General features: G+C 37.4%; 1 protein-coding gene across 13 annotated transcripts in view; it reads left to right on the top strand.

The window, feature by feature from the left end:
• GPHN (gephyrin) overlaps positions 1-22,379 on the top strand; it is a 281,858-nt gene that overhangs the window by 248,084 nt on the left and 11,395 nt on the right. For all 13 annotated transcript variants that reach the window (XM_082761973.1, XM_082761966.1, XM_082761976.1 and 10 more), the window contains 4 exons: positions 2,136-2,255; positions 6,830-6,888; positions 7,111-7,264; positions 8,067-8,188. In XM_082761973.1, coding sequence (XP_082618099.1) covers positions 2,136-2,255; positions 6,830-6,888; positions 7,111-7,264; positions 8,067-8,188 — 455 coding nt within the window. The remainder of the gene's footprint in view (positions 1-2,135; positions 2,256-6,829; positions 6,889-7,110; positions 7,265-8,066; positions 8,189-22,379) is intronic.

Raw genomic sequence — 22,379 nt, 5'->3', positions numbered from 1 at the left:
AGCATTTTATTTACGTTCTTCTCAAAGGATTTCCTTTACCCTTAGAAAAAGGTCAAGATGCAATTAACTCCAGGCTCAGCTGTTTCTTGGGATACATAGGTCACTGTAATACTGTGGTAAACCAGGAACAAATCATTTCCAGCCCTTTCCTAGTGCCTTTGTCCCAATGAACAAAATACAGCAGCCCTTGAAGTACATATGTAATATTCATATTTCAGACATTACAGCTGTGCTGAAATGGAGTAGAATAATGGACAAGACAAACACAGCTTTGCACAGTTGAAACATTGGCCACCTGTCTCGAGTTTACAGATGTCTAACAGCCTCCTGTCAAAAGTCATGGAGTATATCACTCCATGTGATGAGCAGATATTGACGCTTGGAAAGCACTGGGTTGCTATCAAATATGTGCTAATCATAGTCAGTCTGAGAAGTCCTGGATGGGTCACAGCTGTGAAGATCTTTGTGTATTATGTATACTAATAACAGTAAAGCCCGAATAAGTTGGCCTTACTAAGGCACAGTGTGGAGAAAGTACTTATATTCCAGCAATAATATTCACAGTCATCACACCAGCTTCTTTTAGTTGCATTTTATCAGAAAGATTTTCCTTTTAGTTATTTATTTCTCAAGTGGTTGTGGTCAAATTACAATTTTACTCTGGAATTTGAACATACATATTAAAATAGGCTGCCTGGTGTGAAATTTTATTAAAACCACGCCATTTGTTTTATCCTGTTGTTCTGGTATTTTTCTGTTCTTTGTATTCTTCCAGTGAAACTTGTTAATGTACTGTGACTTTACATAACTGTAGAGCATTATAAATTTCAGAGTTTGCTAAACTGACCCTCAGAAAGATTCTGCATGAACTAGCGTTGAGCTGTCTCTCATTATGAGGAAAGCTGCTTAAAATTGAAGCAGGTGGTTATATTAGAAATTTGGAACGGTTTAGTTGGAAGGGACGTACAAAGATCAACGTGTCCAACTGCCTGACCACTTCAGGGTTAGCTAAAAGTTAAATCATATTATTGAGGGCATTGTCCAAATGCCTCTTGAACACTGACAGGCACGGGCCACCAACCACGTCACTAGAAAGCCTGTTCCAGTGTGTGACCACCCTCACACTGAAGGCATTTTTCTTAATATCCATCCTTCTTTTTGTCAGACTAGACAAACCAAGTGTCCTCAGGTCTCCTCATGGGACACGCCTTCCAGCCCTTTTACCAGCTTTCTTGCCCTCTTCTGGACACATTCAAGTACCTTAACATCCCTTCCACATTGTGGAGCCCAGAACTGCACCCAGTACTCCAGGTGCATAAATTCAGTGGGAGAATTGCCCCTTCTGACCAGCTGACTATGCTGCAAGAGTATTTGCCCCCTGGACTGCCAGGGCACACTGCTGGCTCACGTTGAGCCTGTTGCTACCAGCACCCCTAGGCCCCTTTCTGCTGGACTGCTCTCCATCTGCATCTCCCAGGGTGTGCTTGTGTCCAGCGTTACCCTGACCCAGGTGCAGCAGTCTGGGACACACTGCTGGTGACCTGCCAGGCTGAGGTAGCCTTGTTCGCTATGACCCTTTGAGCTCTGCCGTTCAGCCAGTTCATCATGTGGTGTGTGCCTGTTCACCTCACAGTTGGACAGTTTGTCCAGAAGGATGCTGTGAGGGATAGTATCAATGTGTAACACAACACATGACAAAAATCCAACCAAAACAAAACAAAGAAATTTAAACCTTGAGGACCAGAATATTGTACAGATATATTTATCAACAAAGACTTAGTAGATTTTTGGTCATTTGTGTTTCTAAAGGTCTTCATCTAAGTGTTACTCTTCTTAGCCAGTTATTTTTCTCAAGCAACCAAAATACCTGTATATTTCACCTTCTGGAAGTTGTTCTTGTGATAGGAATCCAAGGGAGAAAAGTGAAGCCACTTAATATGTGACCTAAAAGTCAGATGGGAAGCAGTTACCTAATGATATTCAAACATGTTGGAGTTTATATCTGTCAATATCACTAGCAGTACATCAAGATTCTTGACATATAAAAGAATTTTATTCCTTCAGATTACTTCCATAATGTTCAAGTGGCTTGAGATTTCTCCTTTCAAAAGTAAATCATTTTGTTTCTTTTTCAGCCAACTCAAACTGTGATGCCTGGTCAGGTAATGCGAGTTACAACTGGTGCTCCAATCCCATGTGGTGCTGATGCAGTGGTGCAGGTGGAAGATACAGAACTCATCAGGGAATCAGATGATGTGAGTCACAAGTTAAAACTCATTTTGTTTTTGTATGCAGCAGCATGTGGCTTATGAAGCAATCCTGTAAATATGAAAGATAGTCCTGTACAAGAGCTCTTCCATTAATCACAGAAGTTTGAGGAGTTTCACATTGGATCCTAGTAGCAATTCTGCTTTTCCAGACTGTAATAACAGTACTGCAGACATGCCTGTCCTGACCTTGATTTTTCATTGTGGTTATTGTACGCCAGCACAAAAGTTTTTGGGAGAATGATTGAGTGAAAAGCAAATGCCTCCCAGAGATCCATGATGGCAGTCCAATTTGAGTGCCCAGTATATTCACATTTTTAAATACAGAGTAGTGGCAATCAGACATTTTATTTGCTTCTTTTCTCCTGAGTTCACATTTAGCAGCAGAACAATCTGCTTTATCCTTCAGGATGATCCCAAAATTCAGCAAGGTAAGGACTTTAGAAGTTCTTCTAAAGTCACCGAGTTGGAGGGGATTTTTTTTTTTAACACATCCCAGAATAACAGGTTGAAATATTACAGTGCAGCATTACTGATGTAGTTAAAGTTGAGCATGACTTTCTGCAGGCAAGTGAACTATTTTAAGGGCTGCGAAATCCACAGAATGATTTAGATTATCTTAAACTATGCTATGAAGATGGTTCTTCGTTATCAGAGTTGGTATCATTTCAGCAAAAGATTCCTAAAATAAAGCCTTCTAAAGAACATAATTTTGCTATTACTTTTAATTTTTGTGTGTAATGTATGTTCAGCTGACTCAGTCACTTCTAAACCCAATCCATCCGTTTTCAGGCTTTGATCCAGCTTATCCACTGTCCCTAAGGAGAAGTAATATTCAAAAACTTATTTATGGTTGTGGTTGTAGAACAGGACATTCCAAACTGATGTACCTGGGAAGTACAGCACACCTATTCAGCAATGCCAGGGAACTTTCAAAACTACAGAATTTCTAAACAACCTGTTATCATAGCATTTAAATGGTAACAAATGTTTTTTTTTCTTTTCCTAAATCTGGCTCTGCACTTGGTGAATTTGGTGTATTTTGGAGAATATGTCTTCTACACATACCTTTCCATAAATGTATATGTCTGGAATGAGGGTTTGTATCATGTAACAAGGGGAGTAAGTGCCTCACCAAATTTTCTAAGTTTGTTCAATGGAGCTCTGTGCTTTAAAAAGAGAAAATTACTGAATGTAAGACCCCTGAAAACCAGGAAATTGGTAAGGTGCATATTCATCTAGAACAGTCTAAACTCTGTTTAGTCTGAAGAGATTTTCCAGCATACCTATAAATTATATTAGCACTCCACCTCACAGGTGCTGCAGAATACTACAGAAAAAAATAGGAGTACTGTAGTACTAACTGGGTAAACACAGTTGTCTTAACAAAGCAAAATGTGTTTTTGAAGAAGGCTGGGATATGTTTATAGACAACTGTATCCCAAACAACCCGTCTTAGACTTCCTAAATATTCTCTCTTCCCTTCTGTTCAGAGAATTCCTTCTGAATCATTACCTTGTCTTAGATAGCTGATTTCAGGACACTATTGTCATGTTTGCCATCATCTGACAGTTTTTACCACAAGAAGATATGTCTCTTCTTGTCACAGCTTCCCAGCTCAGTTTTGGAAAGAAGTGTGTGCATGGTTCTCTGCTCATATCAGCCTTTGCTCTGCTGCTGTTCTGACTAGCTGCTCCATGTCAGCATAGCTACATGCTAGCATTGCAATCATAGCTGGAGTGTAAGTGCATGAATTCTAGTTTTTAAAGCCAATTAAGACAGCAAAAACTGAAACATATTCTCATGATTTTGTCTCATTCCTTATTACTGTAAATGCATAGATTTTTACATCTGATGAAGTCAGCGAGCTGTCTAGGCTGGCTTCCTTCCTGACATGGAATTCCTTGAGTCAGTCCTGCTTTGAGGTTACAGATGTGTATTTGTAAATTTTATCTTCCTGTAAATGTAATGTTGGCTTTACTGCTTGTTAATTGTTCCATTACCCTTACTGAACAGGTTTTCTGTGGCCATTGCCCACCTCATCATGACAAGAATATCACATTGCAGAGTAGCATACATGATATTTCCTGCTTCTTCCTTGGATGACAGCCATCCTGGATTCCACTGTTCATGTGCATGTTCTCTTCTACGTGCGGGAACAGATTCTTTGTCTATGTGCTTAAACTCTAAGTTTCATAGCAAATGGTCAGCCACTTTCAGTATCCTTTTCCTGCCTATGAGTGTGAGGTAGAATACTTCAGTTTCTGCTTCTTCTTGAATACACAACTCTGATAATCATGTACAGAAATAGTACAGTTTAGTTGACATGTTATTTTCATCTCCTTTTTTATGCCTAGTTGGTTACATATTTCAAGAATGTTTTTCTTTTAGAACTCCTTCAGGGCTGGGATTTAACTGAAATTAAATCTCTCATCTGAAATATGTTCTTCTGAAAAGATAGAGAGTACTTTTAAAAGGAGTTTAAACATCATAGCAAGGATTCTCCAAATGACCGTAGAAGTCACAGGCCTGAAAGGAATAACATCAGTTCATCAGGAAGAAAATTTCCCATCAGATAGCCAAATGCATGGCCATTGAGAAACCTATCCTTGCAAGAGCACTTCTACACTTTTTTGTTTTGTTTTTTTTTTGAGCTTTTATGTTACCTTGTAGGAAAAAGGAGGCCAAAGTGATCAATTAAACAAGAGTACAGTAGGACCAAGCATCAGTATATCAGTATGGATGTTGGCTGCTAACAACCATCAGAGTAAAACACTCAAACATGGTTCAAAATATATTAATATACAAGAGGAATACTGCCTGATCCACAGCAAATGGAAATTGTTCTTAACTGTCATATCTTTGTGTAAGCCCTACTTCTAGCAACTCTGAACTACTTTGTATTTCTAAAGCATTCTGGGATATCCCTCAGTTCCATGAATAACAGTCTCTGCACATCACCCTGTTGCCCACGGTCACACTTTCCACAGAGCTTTCCAAACCTGGGGTTATTAAATTCCTCAAAAGCCTTTTTAAAATTGTTTTCCCTAATCCAGAAGCCCTAAGTAGGACCTTTTTTATTACTCAGATGTGTCATTGGCACTCCTCTTGATTCTCCAGAAATGGCCTAGCTATTTTTAAATGTTATTAAGGATATGGAAAACTAAAATTTTCATAACTGGCCAACCATCCCCAGAGTGTCATAAACAATAAAATAGCTATTAAACTAACTTATGTTCCAGATTTTCATCACAAGCCTAAATTATCTTTTACAGCTTCAGATGGGGATAAGGGAGATAAGGACATCTTGGGCTCTAGCACAGCCATTTTGGACACTAGCTGCCAAAAACAGTCCCTTATCTTATACTGGAGGAGCAGGTATTAAACAAACAGAATTTGTGTTGACAGCATGCCTTGGAAATACTGTGATAAAGTAAGAAATTAGACCTTTTCAGGGTTGATGTTGTTTTGTTTTTTAATTTCCTCTTTTTCAGGTGTTTAAATTTATACATTTTCACAGAATGCAAACAGAATCATAGTTTGTAACAGCATGTGTTACCCTTAATGCTGGGGCCTTTCTTTTAAAGCTTTGAGGCACTTAGTTTGAACTCAGAAAATGCAGTCCCTATTGCCTTTAAGAAAAGAGATAGCAAATGCCTATGTCCTACACAATACTGTCTTTCCTGCAAAAATAGTATTGCCGATGGTAAGGACTCGCCTTGTTTCTATTGTAATATTAGTGTCTGATTTATAACTTTGTAGTACTTTTAAGTATGAAATACTGCATCATAATGTAAAAACAAAATCTCTGCCAGTTTAAGTACTTGTAGATTTAGTGCTTCTGACAGGCTGGCACTATCTCAAAGCTGAGTATATTCATAATCAAACCATTTGCAGGTTTATAAATTAAATATTAACAGTGTAGGTCATATACCACCTATTGGCATTGAACAAATCACCAAATCACTGCAACCCTGAAGAAATAAACACATATTAAAGTAGGCATCAGACTTTTCAGGCCACTTTCTCTTGTTCATAGTAAATAAACATGATGAATAAGCATTTTTCTGGTGAGTACAAAGCTCTCAGATAGGAGTTTCCTCTATAAGGATCTACTTGAAGAGCTTGAAATAGTTAAGCTTGTATCTTCTTCCTACCTTTCTGTGGATGTAGTGGCATTTTGCCTGACTAATGCTCTTTTTGAAATGCCATCTTTGAAATAGGCTTGGCTTGAGAGGAAGAGAAAGAAGCCACTTGGTATACAAATCAAAAAACAAACAGGGCATCGCACCAGAAAGATATATAAGCACAGGGATCATAAAAAAGGAAAGTAAAACTATGTATTCAGTGCTGGTCCTTCCCAGAAGTCTTATAAAATTATTTAGCACACATTGTGGTAAAGTCTTGTTGCACAAATCAGGGAAATTACGATGCTTAATTACGATTGCACGAGTTCTCAGTGCAATGAGTATGGTGCGCTGTGTAGAAATCTGAGACATTAAAAGTGATTAATCTTGTCTGAATAGCCCAGCTGACTTCACATGATCTCTTTGTTTTTAAAGGGCACTGAAGAACTAGAGGTTCGAATCCTGGTGCAAGCTCGACCAGGACAAGATATCAGGTCTGTAAACAGCCCATTTCATAAACAGTAAAATATCTGTAAGGAATAGAAGGTCTGGTATTTTTTGCAGTCATTGTTTACCCTTAAGTAGTACCGACATTTTGACAATCTGACTAATGAGCATCCCTGAACTCTCCTCACCTGGAGACAGATCAGTCAAGGAAAGATACTTTCAATCTCATTCTGTTTTCCTTACATTTTTTTCTGTGCTACAATTTTCAGGCCTATAGGACATGACATTAAAAGAGGTGAATGTGTGCTGGCTAAAGGAACTCATATGGGTCCGTCCGAGATTGGTCTCTTAGCAACTGTTGGAGTAACCGAAGTAGAAGTTAACAAGTTTCCAGTGGTTGCAGTCATGTCAACAGGGAATGAGGTAAGCAAAATAACTTCAGACTCAAGGTCTGAATTCCTCTATCTTTCGCATTACTTCTATCTTCTGGAAAGTGACTTCTACCTTATTTCCAAGTAGGCTGGCTTTTTGAGCTATTGTAACTCATGCTGACATCATTCAAAGTAACTCATGCTGACATGAGGTGTTCATGTGAGTGATCAAGCCATAATCAGCCTGTTGTGTTTCTTCCGCCACAGGATCATAGATCCTTGCTCTCTCACAAGTCTCACACACTGGATTTGCCAAAATTTTGGTAATGCATCCAGCCTTGTGTCATCTGCTTTTCTCCTGCCAGCAAGGGAGGACCTGTAGGGTACTCAGGGTTGCAATGTATGTTGCCAGTCATGACTGGAAGAGTAATTCCTTTTGAGCAGTTCTCCTCTGTAACTGTTGTGCAAATGGCAGATAACTTGTGTCTGAAAACTGAACAGTACTGGCAAATGCCCTTCTGCAGTATTCTATCTTAATATTGTTTTATTAGTAGCCCATGTTGAAATCCAGGCCATCTCCTGTTGCTAGAACTCCAGACCAGCATGCTAATTGTCCTGACTTTACTACATTAGAAAAAGCAAATTCAAGATTAACTTATTTTACCAATTCTAAATATGTTGTAGGTTGACCTGAGTCAGCAACTAAACACCCACACAGCCACTCACTCATTCCCCTCCCTGTGGCAGGACAGGCGAGAGAAATCTCAGGTGTCACAAATCCAAAAGATAGCACTCATTTGTGTAAAGAAACAGTATTCCAAGGAGACTGACTAATAGTATTCCTTGTTTTATAGCTACTGAATCCTGAAGATGACCTCTTGCCAGGAAAGATTCGAGACAGTAACCGTTCAACTCTCCTAGCTACAATCCAAGAACATGGCTATCCAACAATCAACTTGGGAATTGTGGGAGATAAGTAAGTACCATGTGTTAATAGAGATGTCACTTCATAGTCATGCAATTCAATGGCATCTGTGGAGAAAAGAAATACCACAACAACTGTCACTCGTTGCAAGTGTCACTGAGTTGTGTCAGTGCACATCTTGGAGAAGACATTTTAACCTTTTCATTCAAAAATTAAATAATTCTATTCTACTATTAAGAGGAATCATTTGATAAAATTTTTATTGAATGCTGCTTATCTTGTTTTGCCTTCTGTTTGTTGAAGTATCTATTACTGCTGCAAATTGAATTTACTGCTGCAATACAGGCACTGTATTTAATACATGTAAAAGCCCACCTCTGTGGAGACAGTTCTACAGGAACTATACTTTTTTCTGATCCAATGAAGGGAGAAGGAAAGTTTCTCTCAAAGTTAATTTTCCAGGCCAAAATTAATTTAGAGTATAAATTTTTGTCAGATTCTCAATTACTGTCAATTGGTGAAGGCCCCACTGGTGAATATTACTGAACGTTTCCACGAATATGTCAAAGTATTCAAAAGAACCATTTTTTTTTCCTTTACTGGTTTCTCTATTTTGATTGCGATAGAGTGACACCCTGTGATCAGTCTTTCTGTTCATCTGGCAGTGATTGCACCTTGTTTCCCACTGGTACTAAAGCCACATCTCCTGTTGAGATCTCTAGAATAAGTGATTGAAGTGTTCAGTCTTTTGTCCTTTGCAAGACTGTGCAGTGCCTGTTATCTATGGCTTGAGTTTCTCATAACATATTTCCTCAATTTATTGAGCCCCAAAGGCTTTGAACTGGCTTTCTTGTTTCACATTTTGGGTATCAAACCAACTGACAGAGTTGGGAGTTGTTCAGGTTCACCTTCACCTGTTGGAGAAGCATGGTATTCCTTACATGTGGTTAGAAGTAAGGCCAGATCAGAAAGAAAAAAAAAAGGGAAGAACGAATCACAGCATTTGCATTTCATCTTGACTGATAACAGAATTCCCAAACAGGGTTATTGCTAGGGAACAGCTCATTCAGAACCAGACTTCCTTAGTATAAGATCCAATACAAAATATAGCTTGAGAGAAAATATATGAATGGGCTGACCAGTGTGTGGTTTTATGATATCTGAACCAATCTGAGTGTTGGCTCCAGGAAACGCGGTTGTATTTGAAGCCTTTGTACATGGAATGTGATGCACAGGAACCACAGTGGTTCTTAGAGGAAGCAAATCCTTCTGGATACTCTCTCTCTGCACCCAGGCACCCCTCTTGCTTCTCTGACTGGCAGAATTCAATTGTTGTTCCAAATAATAATAGATACCAAAAACCTCCTACCTGTGAATGCTTTCAATTTCAGGTGGAGATTTCATAGAGTCTAAACTAATGCAATTATTCTTTCCAGGAATGGTACCCAAATGTTCTGGATCTCTAGAGCATCTTGTGTATTATAACAACTTTTAAAGACCTTAAAGCACAGGTAGCAGAGTTTCCAAATAAAACAAATATAATCAGAGATCAGGTTCTAGATCCACATATATGAGAAAAAAGGAGACAGCCACAAAAAAAAGCTTAGTCATAGTCAACTCCTGTGAATCACTGCTATACAAAAATAGGGCCAGCAGGCTTTTTTCCCAACAAAATATTGGAGTTGGAATTTTTTTCCACCTGTATGAACAAATAGTACGGTTACTGTCATCAAAGCACTAAGAAGAAGCTACATTAACAATGGGTTAATTCAATGGAAAAGATACTTTCCCTGAACATCTTTGTGGTAGCCCATCCGACGGAGTATAAAGTTTGCTTGTTCTTTATAGTCTTTATAGCCTTGCCCTAACCAAATACATAGTCTCAAATTTTCTGTGAAGTTAGCGCCATCAAATGGAAAGTCTAATTTAGGGTCATCAAGCAAAATTATAGCCTTTTACTCCATTGCCTTCAGGAAGTTTTTCTATAACCTCCTAGCTCCTGAAACCATACAGATCCATGGGCATAGAGCGTCTGTGAAGATGATTAACCTTGAAAGCTCTCAGTAATAAATACAAATAATTTTAGTGACATTTAAGATCCAAGTAAATTTTTTACTTTTCTGGCATAAGTATGTTTTGCAACCCTTTTTTACTTGTTGAATGTGAGCTGAAAAGCAGACAGCAAACATATCAGTCAAAGGTAAACAAGTGTCTGCAGCTTTGCTTTCAGTTTTGAGGTTGATAACTTTTGAATTCCTTCTATTAAAATGTTCTCTGTCTCAAGATAGTATTACCTTGGCAAAGGTAATAAGAGATTCTTTTCAAGCTTTCACTTTCATGCTTGGGGAGTCATTTCTGTAGAGGTAGTTACTTTAGTTTATAAAACAGAAATGGTGAGCCTCCAATTCTGGAGTGATTTTGTACTTCACAGTAGTTTTGAAAGAGTAATTTGATACTGTTGACTTAGACAAAAATCTTTACCACCTGATACCAGCATCTTCAGTCTTTCTTTTTTTTTTCACACTTACATGCTCAATTCAAATATTTACAACAAAATGCATCTGAAGTTCTGTTTCAGTCAAAGGAAAAATCTGGTTGTGCAAATTAGTTTGATAATCAGTATTATCTCATTATGTAGTAAAGTTACTGGGATAATGTTGTCCCTGTGGATATTTCAGTATATATCTTTCTGACTAACATGACTGCTTTGATGGAGTACCATGGCACTTGAAAAAATGCAAGATTTTTACCAGTGATCTTATGAAAGGTACAATTTTGATGTTTTGGTTAGCATGCTTGTAGAAAAGATGAATGAGCATTTAGTGTCTGTTAAATGGTTTACTGGAGTTAAACCATAGATTGTTTGTGTGTGTTCATATATATGTGCAGTTTATTGTGTACCTATGTACATATGTATATATATTCACAGTGAAAAAGAGGAAGACTCTATATCCCTGCAATGTGTATAGAACAGTTGCAGTGAAATACTAGCAAACAATACTTTTAAAAAGGGAAAATTAAAAATTTATAATTGTTTCTTCAGAGACCTCACTGTGACATAATTCTCCCTTTCCTGTATTTCACATTTTGGGCTTACATTTTTTCCTTTTTTTCCTTTTTGCTTATACTTCTTTTTGCTTATACATTTTACTGGGTGTGGCACTTCCTGTCATTTGACTGGAGTTTGAGAGAACAGTTAATAGGGAGTGCAGTTGAATATTACTATTGTTATAACAGGTCAAGTTTTCTAACGAGCTTGGAAATTCTTTCAGTCACACATAAGGAGCTAATATTCAAGAGTGAAAATTGTTTTAGGGTAATATTTGCGAAGACAAGGTTAGAGGTTCCTGTAACTCATGTCAGCACGAGTCACTCAGAGGTATTTATGTAAGAAAACAGCATGTCCAGCTGAGGTGTGAACACAGTGACAGATGCTTCAAAGCCCGGGACTGTGCTATACAAGGACACGTTCCAGCAGAGAAGGTGAAAGGATGGAGGAGCATGGAAGCTCTGTGGGTGGCCACATAGTAGTTAGGTGCACTTTAGAAATGCCTTTGCATATGAATTTTATGCTGTTTTAAATGGCCACTGAAGTTTTACTTCTATATTTGTATTCTCAATAGAAACTAGTATTTTACTTGTTTTGGACCATTTTAATAATTTCTGAGATCGTTGTTGTTTCCATTCTCAGAAACTATGTATCGGTCTTGATATTCAAAATTTTAAAAAGCAAATCCAAAACATAGAGAGAGAAACTGTAGTTAAAAATCCTAGAAGCAAGCAATAGGAGAAAAGAACAGACCTGGAAAATGTTATAGAGCTGAAGCTATGGCTAGGTAAAAGACAAGATTTTCTCTGTGTTCTTAGCATATAAAAACCAAGCAGCCTGAAAAGCACACATCTCTGAGGTAGAAATGAAGAATATTCCTCCAGAACTACTCCAATACGACAGAAATACATGCAAAGCCAGGAAGGGAAGAACCCTTCTGATGTTGTCCTTCATGCCATCTTTGTCTGAATCACAGAATCACTTGCTAAAAAATTACAAAGACAGCTGACCAGTTAAAATTGGCACTCCAATATACTTTTGTCAGTTTTTTCATGTAGCAAGACCAAGTAAATAAGGCTTCTAATTCCATTTCCTTTGCTTATAGTCTGTGAAATTAGACACTTATTTGTAAGCCATTGATCAAAACAAAAGTTACATCTCTGTTCTGAGCTACAGAACTCAATTAACCTAATTATCAGGATATTTTTGTGTCTGTTGATTTCATTTGTGATGTTCTTTGTACCCAATGGTTATTTAAAGCTGTAACGTTTAGCCCTAGCAAAATCTGCTGTAGAGTGAGCCTTCTGTTTAGAAAGTCATCTTCCATTTTGAGTTTTCCTTTTATAGGAGACTCTTTTATTAAAGTTGATGAAAAATTTTGATCACATATGTAATTAATTCAGTTTCCTCATCTGCTTCTACCTTTGTTTGAGTGCATTTTTCTCTTCTCTACATTCTTTTCCCTGTTTTCTAATTTGCTTATCACTTTTTCTCAGAGACACATTAATAACATTAGCTGCTTCCAGCTGCATTTTCATTTATGAGCCTCTGATTGCACAATAGAGACAGAAAGAATTTCTTCTTCCTTCAGGAGAGAAATTTTGGAAATTCACATTATCTGCTCAGTTGCTTTGAAAATTGATCAGAATAGTTACAAAATCAGCAGCATCTTAACTTTCTTGTATGTTGTGTGATCAATAAGCATATGAGAGCTCTTCCACGTTCGAGTGATTTCTTTCTCATTTATATGCCTCTATTTTATGACATCGGTTAACATAAAGCTCCTAAGTGACAGGTAAACCCATTAAAAATCACCCTTGCTGTTGTGACATTACTGTATGATATCCCTAGAACAGAGGTTTTGAAAATGTCTCCATATATTCGAAGGGATACAAAGACCTGACTCATTCAAGGATTTAGCCTGCTTGAATTTAATACTTGCCGTCCAAAAAGAGGTTTAAATCTTTTGTAGTTGTGTGGGTTGCATGTAATTACCAGTATTATAATCCAGATGGAACATCTGGAGTGGAGGCAGAAAATTCTGCATGCAGTATCAGTTTGACATATATCAATCATAATAGGAGTTAGAATATGAGCTATAGGCGTAATTCAGACAGAATCCTAGCCTCTTCCCTGCACCAGTTTAATGCCCAACTTTGCTACAATCAAATACATGTTGCAGAATTACAATTACTAATGAAATATAATTACTAATATCATCTAACAAATAACTGCACAAAAAGCTCTGTTACAGGAAAGGCAGGCAGTCAAGTATTACAATATTAGATTTTGCTGAATTGGCTCCAGTTCTAGATCTGCTCAAACAACGATGGTGTTGCAAAGGGTGGTCATAGCCTAATGAATCCAGGGACACTGGGTAGTGGTTTGAAGGTAGTTCATATAGGGAGGTCTTCGTCATGCCCTTCCAAAAGGATACTCTCTTTATCAAGCATAAATGTTTAATGTCTGTCACAAATCTCAATAATCATTAGGGCAAACTCAGATACATTGCAATATGTGACAAGTCATCTCTTCCAATGCACACAGAAGAATCTGGAAGCACAAAGAAACATCTCAGCCAAACCAGAGGTGAAAACAGAACTTCAGTCCCAGGGGTCCTCTGTACTGGTAGGAAGCTACATAGTGTGACACATAATGGCGTAAAATTTCTGGTGTGAGGCTAATGCACAACTGTGTGTCATTCTCATATTTGTCCTCAAAAGTCGTGGACTTCTTTCTGAATTGGCATTTCTAGAGTCACCACCCAGAAGTATGACACTGAACAGCAAATAAATAAGGAGGTCAAAATGCTATGAAAATTCTCCTACATTTACAAATGGAGGGAATCTGTAAATGTATTTGTTGGAGAAAAATAAAAAACTATTTTAATTCATAATGTCATTTGGGCACATCTATAGTTTGCTGGCCTTCTTGTAGAAGATCATTGTGAGAGCCTGAGTATTACATAGAGTTTAGCAGCTTTCCAGAAAAAATTCTCAATGTTTGAAACTGCTGACCATAATGATGATTAAAGCAGAAGCTGAGATTGCTTATGAAATATGAAAGTCTTTTGTATGTCACTTCCTGAGACACAGTGACCCTATATCAAGAATCAGAGACTGACTTTGTTCTCTGAAGAACAAATGAGGAAATGAGACTATTTCAGAAAATGGCAATCTTAGGAAATCTGTCAGAAACAGACTGACATCTAAACTTATGACCTGAATAGTTTTAGTATTTTCCCATGACTGCCAAACGGCATTACCATGCATTGGATCTGACTGACCCTTTCTGTGATGACCTCTGAGGAGAAACCAGGTGTGGATTTACAATTTGATAAAAAAAGGATTTTAGATTTCATGTTAGTAATGTTGGTGTGTATCTATAACAGTATAACATTGTACAATCATATTAGCCCAGTCTTCTCACATTCCTAACTCAGAAAGGATCTGTGTTAGCTGCTGTGTGCAGGATCAACTGAGCCTGGTTTGAGAACTGGGGGCAGTTGCTATTGTTGATGCTCAGCTGAAAAGAAAAAAGGGCTCAAGAGCTGCACAATGACTTTCAGTGACTTTCATCATTGGGTCCATTTCATCTTGAACATCTTATTTGCATTTTTTTGAAAGAGACATTCATAAATCTTCATGTCAAATGAAGATTTTTTTTACATTTTACATTTACTTGTCTTACATTTTAAGACAATCAGAGGAAAAAACAAAGTCTTTTACTACCTAAAGAATATAAAAGGTATTTGTCTGTTATAGACAGAATAAAACATAGATTTCACGTTACTTCATATTTCTGTTACAAAGGACACTATCTAACAATGATTTATTCTCAGTCAAACTGACTTGGAAGAAGTATATGTATAAGGAAATGCTCTCTTCATAAAATAGAAATTCATAGCAAAACATTAATTATTTTAAATATGGTCCTAATAGCAGTAACTATTTCAATTTGTGACATTTTTTGCCCAGTTGAGCCAACTTCTGAAACTTAGCTCTTCACCCTTGTGAGAAGCCTGTCCAACCTATAGCAGAACTGTGGTGTTCCCTTACACCCCTTTCTCTCCATTGCCTGGCCTCTCAGGGATGAAACGTTTCCCATGACTGTTTTGGATATTTGGAGCCACCAAGGGGGACACAGCCAGGCAGAGAATATTCCTTTCACCCCAGGAGCCTCTCTCCTTCCCTGGCTCTTTATTATACCCCTTCTGCTTCCTTTACCCTCAGGAAGCCAGATGTTTTTAAAGAAGAAGGGACACAGAGCTTCCAGAACACTGCGGAGACAGGCCTACCAGATTGGTGAGCACCGTTTTTAAAACACTTGGGACATTGAGGCACATGCATGCTCACAGACAGGCTCGTCTAGGTGTCTGTCAATGCAGAGCTTTGAGCACCGATTCTACCAATGGTTTCCACAGAGAAGCAAATGGTATTTTATTCTGTCCGTCAGATGGTTATGCACAGTGCACTATAGGCATATATGGCTCCACAATGCTGATAGAATTAAAGTTCTGTTAACAGCAAGAGAGTTTATATTACTCATCAGTAGCAGGGAACCCCTTTATCCTTCAAATTTTTTCCCTTTTCAAAATAGAGCAAAATAGGAATACACCTGCTTGTAGGTAGTAGTGGAGTACACCTCTAGGGAAGCCACTGTTATGACTCTTCATAACTTATTTTTATGCATACTTATTTTTCCATTACCATGCTGATCATCTCTAAAGCAGGCTAACTGGAATGTTTGTGAAATCTCTAAACAGTCCACTATGCTTTTTTTTCCCAAAAAAATAGACATACAATTACATACTATCTCCTTATATATGTATATATGTATGGATATGTACTTATCTCCTATCACAGGCAGGTCAAAGGGCAGGAGTGATAACAAAAGGGAAATAAACTATTTGTAAATTTCTCCATTAACAAAAAGAAAAAATGGTTTGTATAGTTTGATTCTTGTGGGAATTAAAAGTGGACAGAAAAGTAATTAAAAACCTATTGAAAGCTAGTACCTGAAAACTTCAGGCATGTAAGGATTCTCAGTGAGGTTAATAAGCCTATTTTTATAACAGAAGGTTGCAAGATTGAATTATATCTTAACGTTTGCTTTGCATACTAGAAAAACAAGCTTCTGTGCTCATTACTGAATCAACCTGTCATACCTGTAGCCTTCAAAAGACTCATTCTTGTTTAGCAATTGGTTATTCCTGCTGAAGCCAAATTGTCATAAGTCTAGATCTTCCTCATTAAATTGACTAAAGAACAGCCCACTAGAATCTTATGCTATATTCTACACATCTCAAAAATCTTAACTGCAATTAGCTTACAAGTACCTGCAGTCTTTAAAACATTTTAATTAAATGTGAAGAACATGATGTAGATTGTCTGCCTTTATCAGAAGTTGCTTGGAAACTGGATCAAGCAGGAGCTGATCAAATTCCTCATACAAGTCTAATCACATATCATTACTAACAACTTAAATCTAGAGGGCACATATTAAAAGAGCCTTTGGGTATTTCTAAGCTGTGCTTGGACAAACACCAACAAAAAGAGCTGATATAGTAAAGCCCTGCTACCTGTAGCAGGAGAAATGAAAAAATGCTTTTGCTTCTGGAGCTGAAGAAAACAACATGAGCATTTTCTTACATGAAAAACATCTTTGTGCTTGAAAGGATATAGCCAAGTATTACAGATACAAATGAAGTTCTAGTTTCTTCCATTGATTACCAGCTGTTAAAAAAAGTGACTGGCTCACCTGAAACAAGATACGTTTCTATTCTGTTCCTTCTTTTCACTTAGTTCTCATAAGCTGTAATTTACTCTTCATGTAGAATTTGCATTATGTTTTAGTATTTTTTATTTTACAATGTTTTCTTAAAAGAAAACAAGCAAACAAAAAAACTATTAAGATATAGCCAGTAACAAGAAAAAAATGTTGAAGGCACTTTCCTATTTTCTCTGACCTGTGGCTGCCAGGTTAGTTTTCTTCTGGAGACAGACTTTTTTTCAGTTGACTAAGTCATGTTTCTGTGAAAGTTTGTGTTTTTCAGAGAAAGCCTTCATTTTGAGGCACTGCATTTAGGGACTGCATTTCTGCCTATCACAGAGACATGTCTACTGTAGTTCAAGAGCAATTACACTAATTTACAGAATTTAGCTCTTGAATTCTTACTTAAAATTGAAGCTAAAGCAAAATGTTAATAAGGTAAGAAATTCCACGATAACTATGTCATGACACCATGTGCCAGATTTGCTTTCTATAAGCACCTAGCACTAGTTAGATCAGTCGCAATATTCTACTTTCAGTGATGTCTGTATAAGCCATTTCTCATATTCTGTAACTTCTCAGAGAGAGAACAAACCAGTAGAACCATATTTACTCTTCAGACTCACAAATGCACTGTCATCTTTACTGATGAGCAATGTTTTTGGCATTGATTATTGTGCTGTGAGTTGTAATCGTCAGTCATATTAGTTCAACCCAACTACAATAACAATTGTGGAATATTTTCCACTCTAAAAGTAAAAAACTTTTCAGTGAATCCGTATAGACTAAGAAGGCAGATAAAATAGAAGATGCTATATTTATTATTGAAATCCCATCCAGCTTTCTGGAAAATATAATGGATTTCTGGTAGGTATTGGAATTGAATCTCTAAGGTTCATTGTCCTCAACCAATAAAATAGCCAGGGAAAATTTATTAATTAATGGAAATCAGCAGTTCTCAGTCTCCTCCTTTCTCATCCTCTCAGACTCATCCTTTAAGCGGATGCATGCTAGTCTGGATTTAGAGTGGATATTAGTACTGTTACAAGCATCTAAGCATCACGCTTTTGTCTCCAGACACTGGGGAAATAATTGTCCAGAACCAGTTGACCTAAAAAAAAGGAATCCTTTAACACTTAAGTTTACTCCAAGACAGCGTTCTACCAGCAACAACACCAAAGTGCTCAGTGGTATACAATGGCACAGCACCTGAAGACCAGCACCTACTATCAAAAGTTTGTTCCTGTACTTTCAGTCTTGATGAAAAGTATCACAGTAATTCAGAAGCAAGTGATTGCAGATGAATGAATGTACACAAGCAGCAGACAAGAATGGGATACAGAGCCAACCATCAATGATGTAATGCCATCGTGTAGGAATGTGCTCCACAGTGCATAAAGCACATGGCTGCTACAACACAGGAGCTTTTCCTATTGCATTCCCACTGCTATCTCCATTTTTAATATCTCTGGTCTTTTGTCATTCTGTTATATATATGGGTGGGAGTCTTCTGAAACAGCCCATAAAAACAGTGGAGTAAAGTACGTTGTCACCCAGATGCAAAGTTTAAGACATTAGACAGATCTCGTGGTAACTTGAATGAGAGCTGAACACCTCTAAGCAAAGTCTTTTTGAGTTCATAGATGTAAACATGAAAAAGATTACTCTGGGAAATAGTGTTCTTATTTGCAGCAGCATCAATTAAAGGAACAGCAAAAAGTAAAAAAGACAGGTTCTTTTTATGTTGCTATCAGATAAACAAAGCTTGCATACTCACGTTAAACAAGCCAAATGCTACAGTAATTATTCCAGCTTTCCTTACAAGCTGGCCTATATTCTTAGGAAAAACATGTTGCATCTGTTCAAAGTGATCCAGGGGAATACCACAGAAGGTAGAAGGAAGAAACATTATGAGAACATGATGGAATACAGTAGAGAATTTTGAAACAAATACAGTTTAAGAAGAGTGTCCATATGTTCTTACATACATCATCAAAAAGTGGAATCAGTTTCTACTTTAGAAAACCATACTAGTCAAAACACAGAGTTCCTACTACATTCAAAATACACTCTACAGAAGTTGGCTTTAGTTAGCTAAACCTTATGGGGCATCTATTCACTATTCCGCATCCTGCAAATTACTGATATGCAAAATACTCGTCTCAGCCATGAGGTGAGAAGTGGGTGACAGACTTTGTCTTTATACCCAGCTGCATCCATCTCTTCATTTTGAAATCTGTCACCTCAATTGAATGAGCACGAGAAGAAAAATGAGTTAATCAAAAAGGATCAAATCCATATCCTGCCTTTCCTCAAACGGAAATGTCATTGCACTTGATGAGATCTCTGTCTGAGTACAGTAAGTACTCTTGGCTTTTTTATTAAAGTTTTCATTTATTACATTTTTTGTTGTTTTTCCTCTTTCTTTTTTCTAGGGTAGAAGTAGAAACTATCAGGATCTTTTCACACAAGGAGAATTTCTAGCAGGTCCTTGTAGTTTTGTTAAATCTTCTGGAAGATCTGTTTAACAGAAAATAGGCCTCAGAAGATGTAAAACCAGCACAAGCAAGTGTTCCACATGGAAGCCACCATAAAATGCTAAACTCTAGGTACCTGCAGATGATGGCACATAGACTTTCAAAGTTTGCCATCAACTGCTATAGTTTAGAGGAGCAGCTGATCTACTTTGGTCTTCAATGTGATTAGTGTAGAGCCAATGCTAGCACTTCTGTTTTCACTATGTGTGCAGGAATCTGTAGATCCTCTGAGTCCGTGAGGGGCCATGTGTGAAGGGGTACTTATTTCAGCATGCAATTGAAATGTATAGTACATTTTCAAATGAAGTAAAACAGTAGACAAGAAAGGTTATCCAGCTCTTCTTTTTACTCGCATAAGGCACTTCTGCATGCATCTGGCACATTATGATGCATGCATATCTTTTTGTATGTATGCCCAATATATTTGTAAAGCACTGAGGTTTAAGGTGCTAAATGTGGTATTTTGCATGCACCAATTTAACAAGTAGTTTTCCAAAAGATTGGGGTTTATGAAAGCCTGGGCTGCGGTATAGAAGAATATGACTATCAAAAGAATTTGTATTAGTCATCCGACAGTAATAGCTGTATATGGCAAAGTACAACAAGGACTGAAAATGACTGTCAGATAATGAGATTGTTTTGAACAAATGAGACTGCTATGGCAAGAACTTGGTGGAAATGGTCCTAGAAATCAGGAATTAACTACAGATTCTGTACTGTGACACGGCGACAATGTATTGATAAAGCAGTCCTAACTAAATGTCCCAGTTCAGTTTTACAGGATCACATGTTTTACTACTGAGGTCATGCAGCTCATGATTTGTTCTTGTTTTGTAAATTAAATGATATAACTGAACAGTTCGTAGAATCATAGAATCAGTCAGGTCAGAAAAGACCTGTAAGATCATCTAGTTCAACCTTAAACCTAGTACTAACTTCCACCACTAAACTATGCTACTAAGTTCTACCTCTACACGTTTCTTGAAGACCTCCAGGGATGGTGACTCAACCACTACCCTGGGCAGCCTACTCCAATGCTGCACAACCTTTTCCATAAAGAAATTTCTTCTAACATCCAATCTAAACTTCCCCTGACACAACTTGAGGCCATTTCCCCTCATCTTATCACCTGGTGCTTCAGACAAGAGCCCAATGCCCACCTCGCTATAACCGCCTTTAAGGTAACTGTAAAGTACAATAAAGTCTCCCCTGAGACTTCTCTTCTCCAAGCTAAACACCTCCAGCTCCCTCAGCTGCTCTTCATAAGGCTTGTTCTCTAGACCCTTCACCAACTTTGTGGCCCTTCTTTGGATATGCTCCAACACCACAATGTCCTTCTTGTAGTGAGTCTTGTAGTGAGTACAGTTGCACATATCTCAAATTGATGGTGCTAAGGGTTGTATAGTTGATGACTATTTTAATGAAGCTTGTATCATTTTCTTGTTCAAGCTCTTAAGCTCTTGTATATCTTTTAAGTTTAGTGACAGATCAGTAATCAAGAGCTGTGTAAGTTTTCCACAAAACAGCTTTGATAATCAGATTTTTATCATGAATATAGAAGGTGTTCCTATTATCGTACACTGCCATCCTGCAAAGGCTCTCTTCAAATTAATGAAGTCAAGTGGCACGTCAGCTGAAATGACGTGCATATGCTTACTGAATTGTACACGTTGCTGACACTATACAACAGATACCCTCCAAATAATTTCCAGATTGTACTATGCTTTCTGTTTCATAAAACTAAATACAGATCAGGAAATTGAGGTGGTAAAATAGATGTTCTGTTTATCAGACTGGTGTAATTAGTGGAGAGTATTAAGATATGCATAAAAGTACAAGGGCTCTTTATATAAAGCTTTATGTCTGCATCTTCAAAAATATAAGTACAATACACATATACTTGTGCAGACACAGCCTGCTGTAAATGGAGATTTCTTTCTTTTTTGAGAGAAAGTTTGGGTTTGTCCTTATCTATATGAATAGTTTCATAAACTTCATGTAATCTTTATAGAACAAATTTTCTTCATTGTATTCACAGGAGATGCTGGGATGTAATCTGAAGTATACAGAGAGTTCTGTATATAGTTTCTTTAATCAATTATCAATTCCAGCATGTAAGAAAAGCACACTCTCTTCTCTTACACAGTGTCACACTGACTTTGAAAATCACTAAATGATACAGAATAGTTTTGCTATCTGGAAATGAGACTTCCCATCAAAATCTCCTTTACGTTGATTAAGGCATTCACTGTTATATTTGAGCACCTGGTACAGTCCTGTCCACACACACAAAAAAATAAAAATAAAAAATCCAAGAATAGCACTTTCGGAAGACATCTTTAAGGATTTATTCTAGTAAATGAGACCATTAGTCTAGCTAATCCAGTATCCTGCCCCTAGCAATTGCCAGGGTTTCAGAAGAAAGCTTCTGATCTGTACCTGCTCAGACATGACTGTTACTTCTCAGCTTCACAGTGATTTGTCACAGGCCCATTAGAATGATCTTGTCCTATTATGCTCAGATGCCGAAATTATTTTGTCTGTTCTTCCAGAAGTTAATAGTCTTAAGTTATTTATTCCATTTCTATGTCAATCCAAAGGAGAAGCTGCTCGTTTTTATGCAACAAATGAAAAGAGAAGTAATATCATGTTATCTGATTATATTTATATCAAATATTTGTTAATGTGCATTCTGAGTGATAATTCTGCATGAACTCCACTAAAGACAATGGAAATATTTGCTGCAATGTTGATTTAGTATTACAGCAGGGGATTCCTGTCATGAGAGTGTATTGTATTAACTGCAGAGGAAGTGAAACTACCAGCTTTGATTAGGGTATAAAGAAGGTTAGATAGACTTGAGTGACAAAAAGTATGCCAAATA

The sequence above is a fragment of the Aythya marila genome (assembly GCF_965140915.1).
Source record: "Aythya marila genome assembly, chromosome: 5".
NCBI classification, from domain to species: Eukaryota; Metazoa; Chordata; class Aves; order Anseriformes; family Anatidae; genus Aythya; species Aythya marila.
The sequence above is the reverse complement of the archived record's forward strand: the minus strand, read 5'-3'. Positions and strand labels throughout refer to the sequence as shown.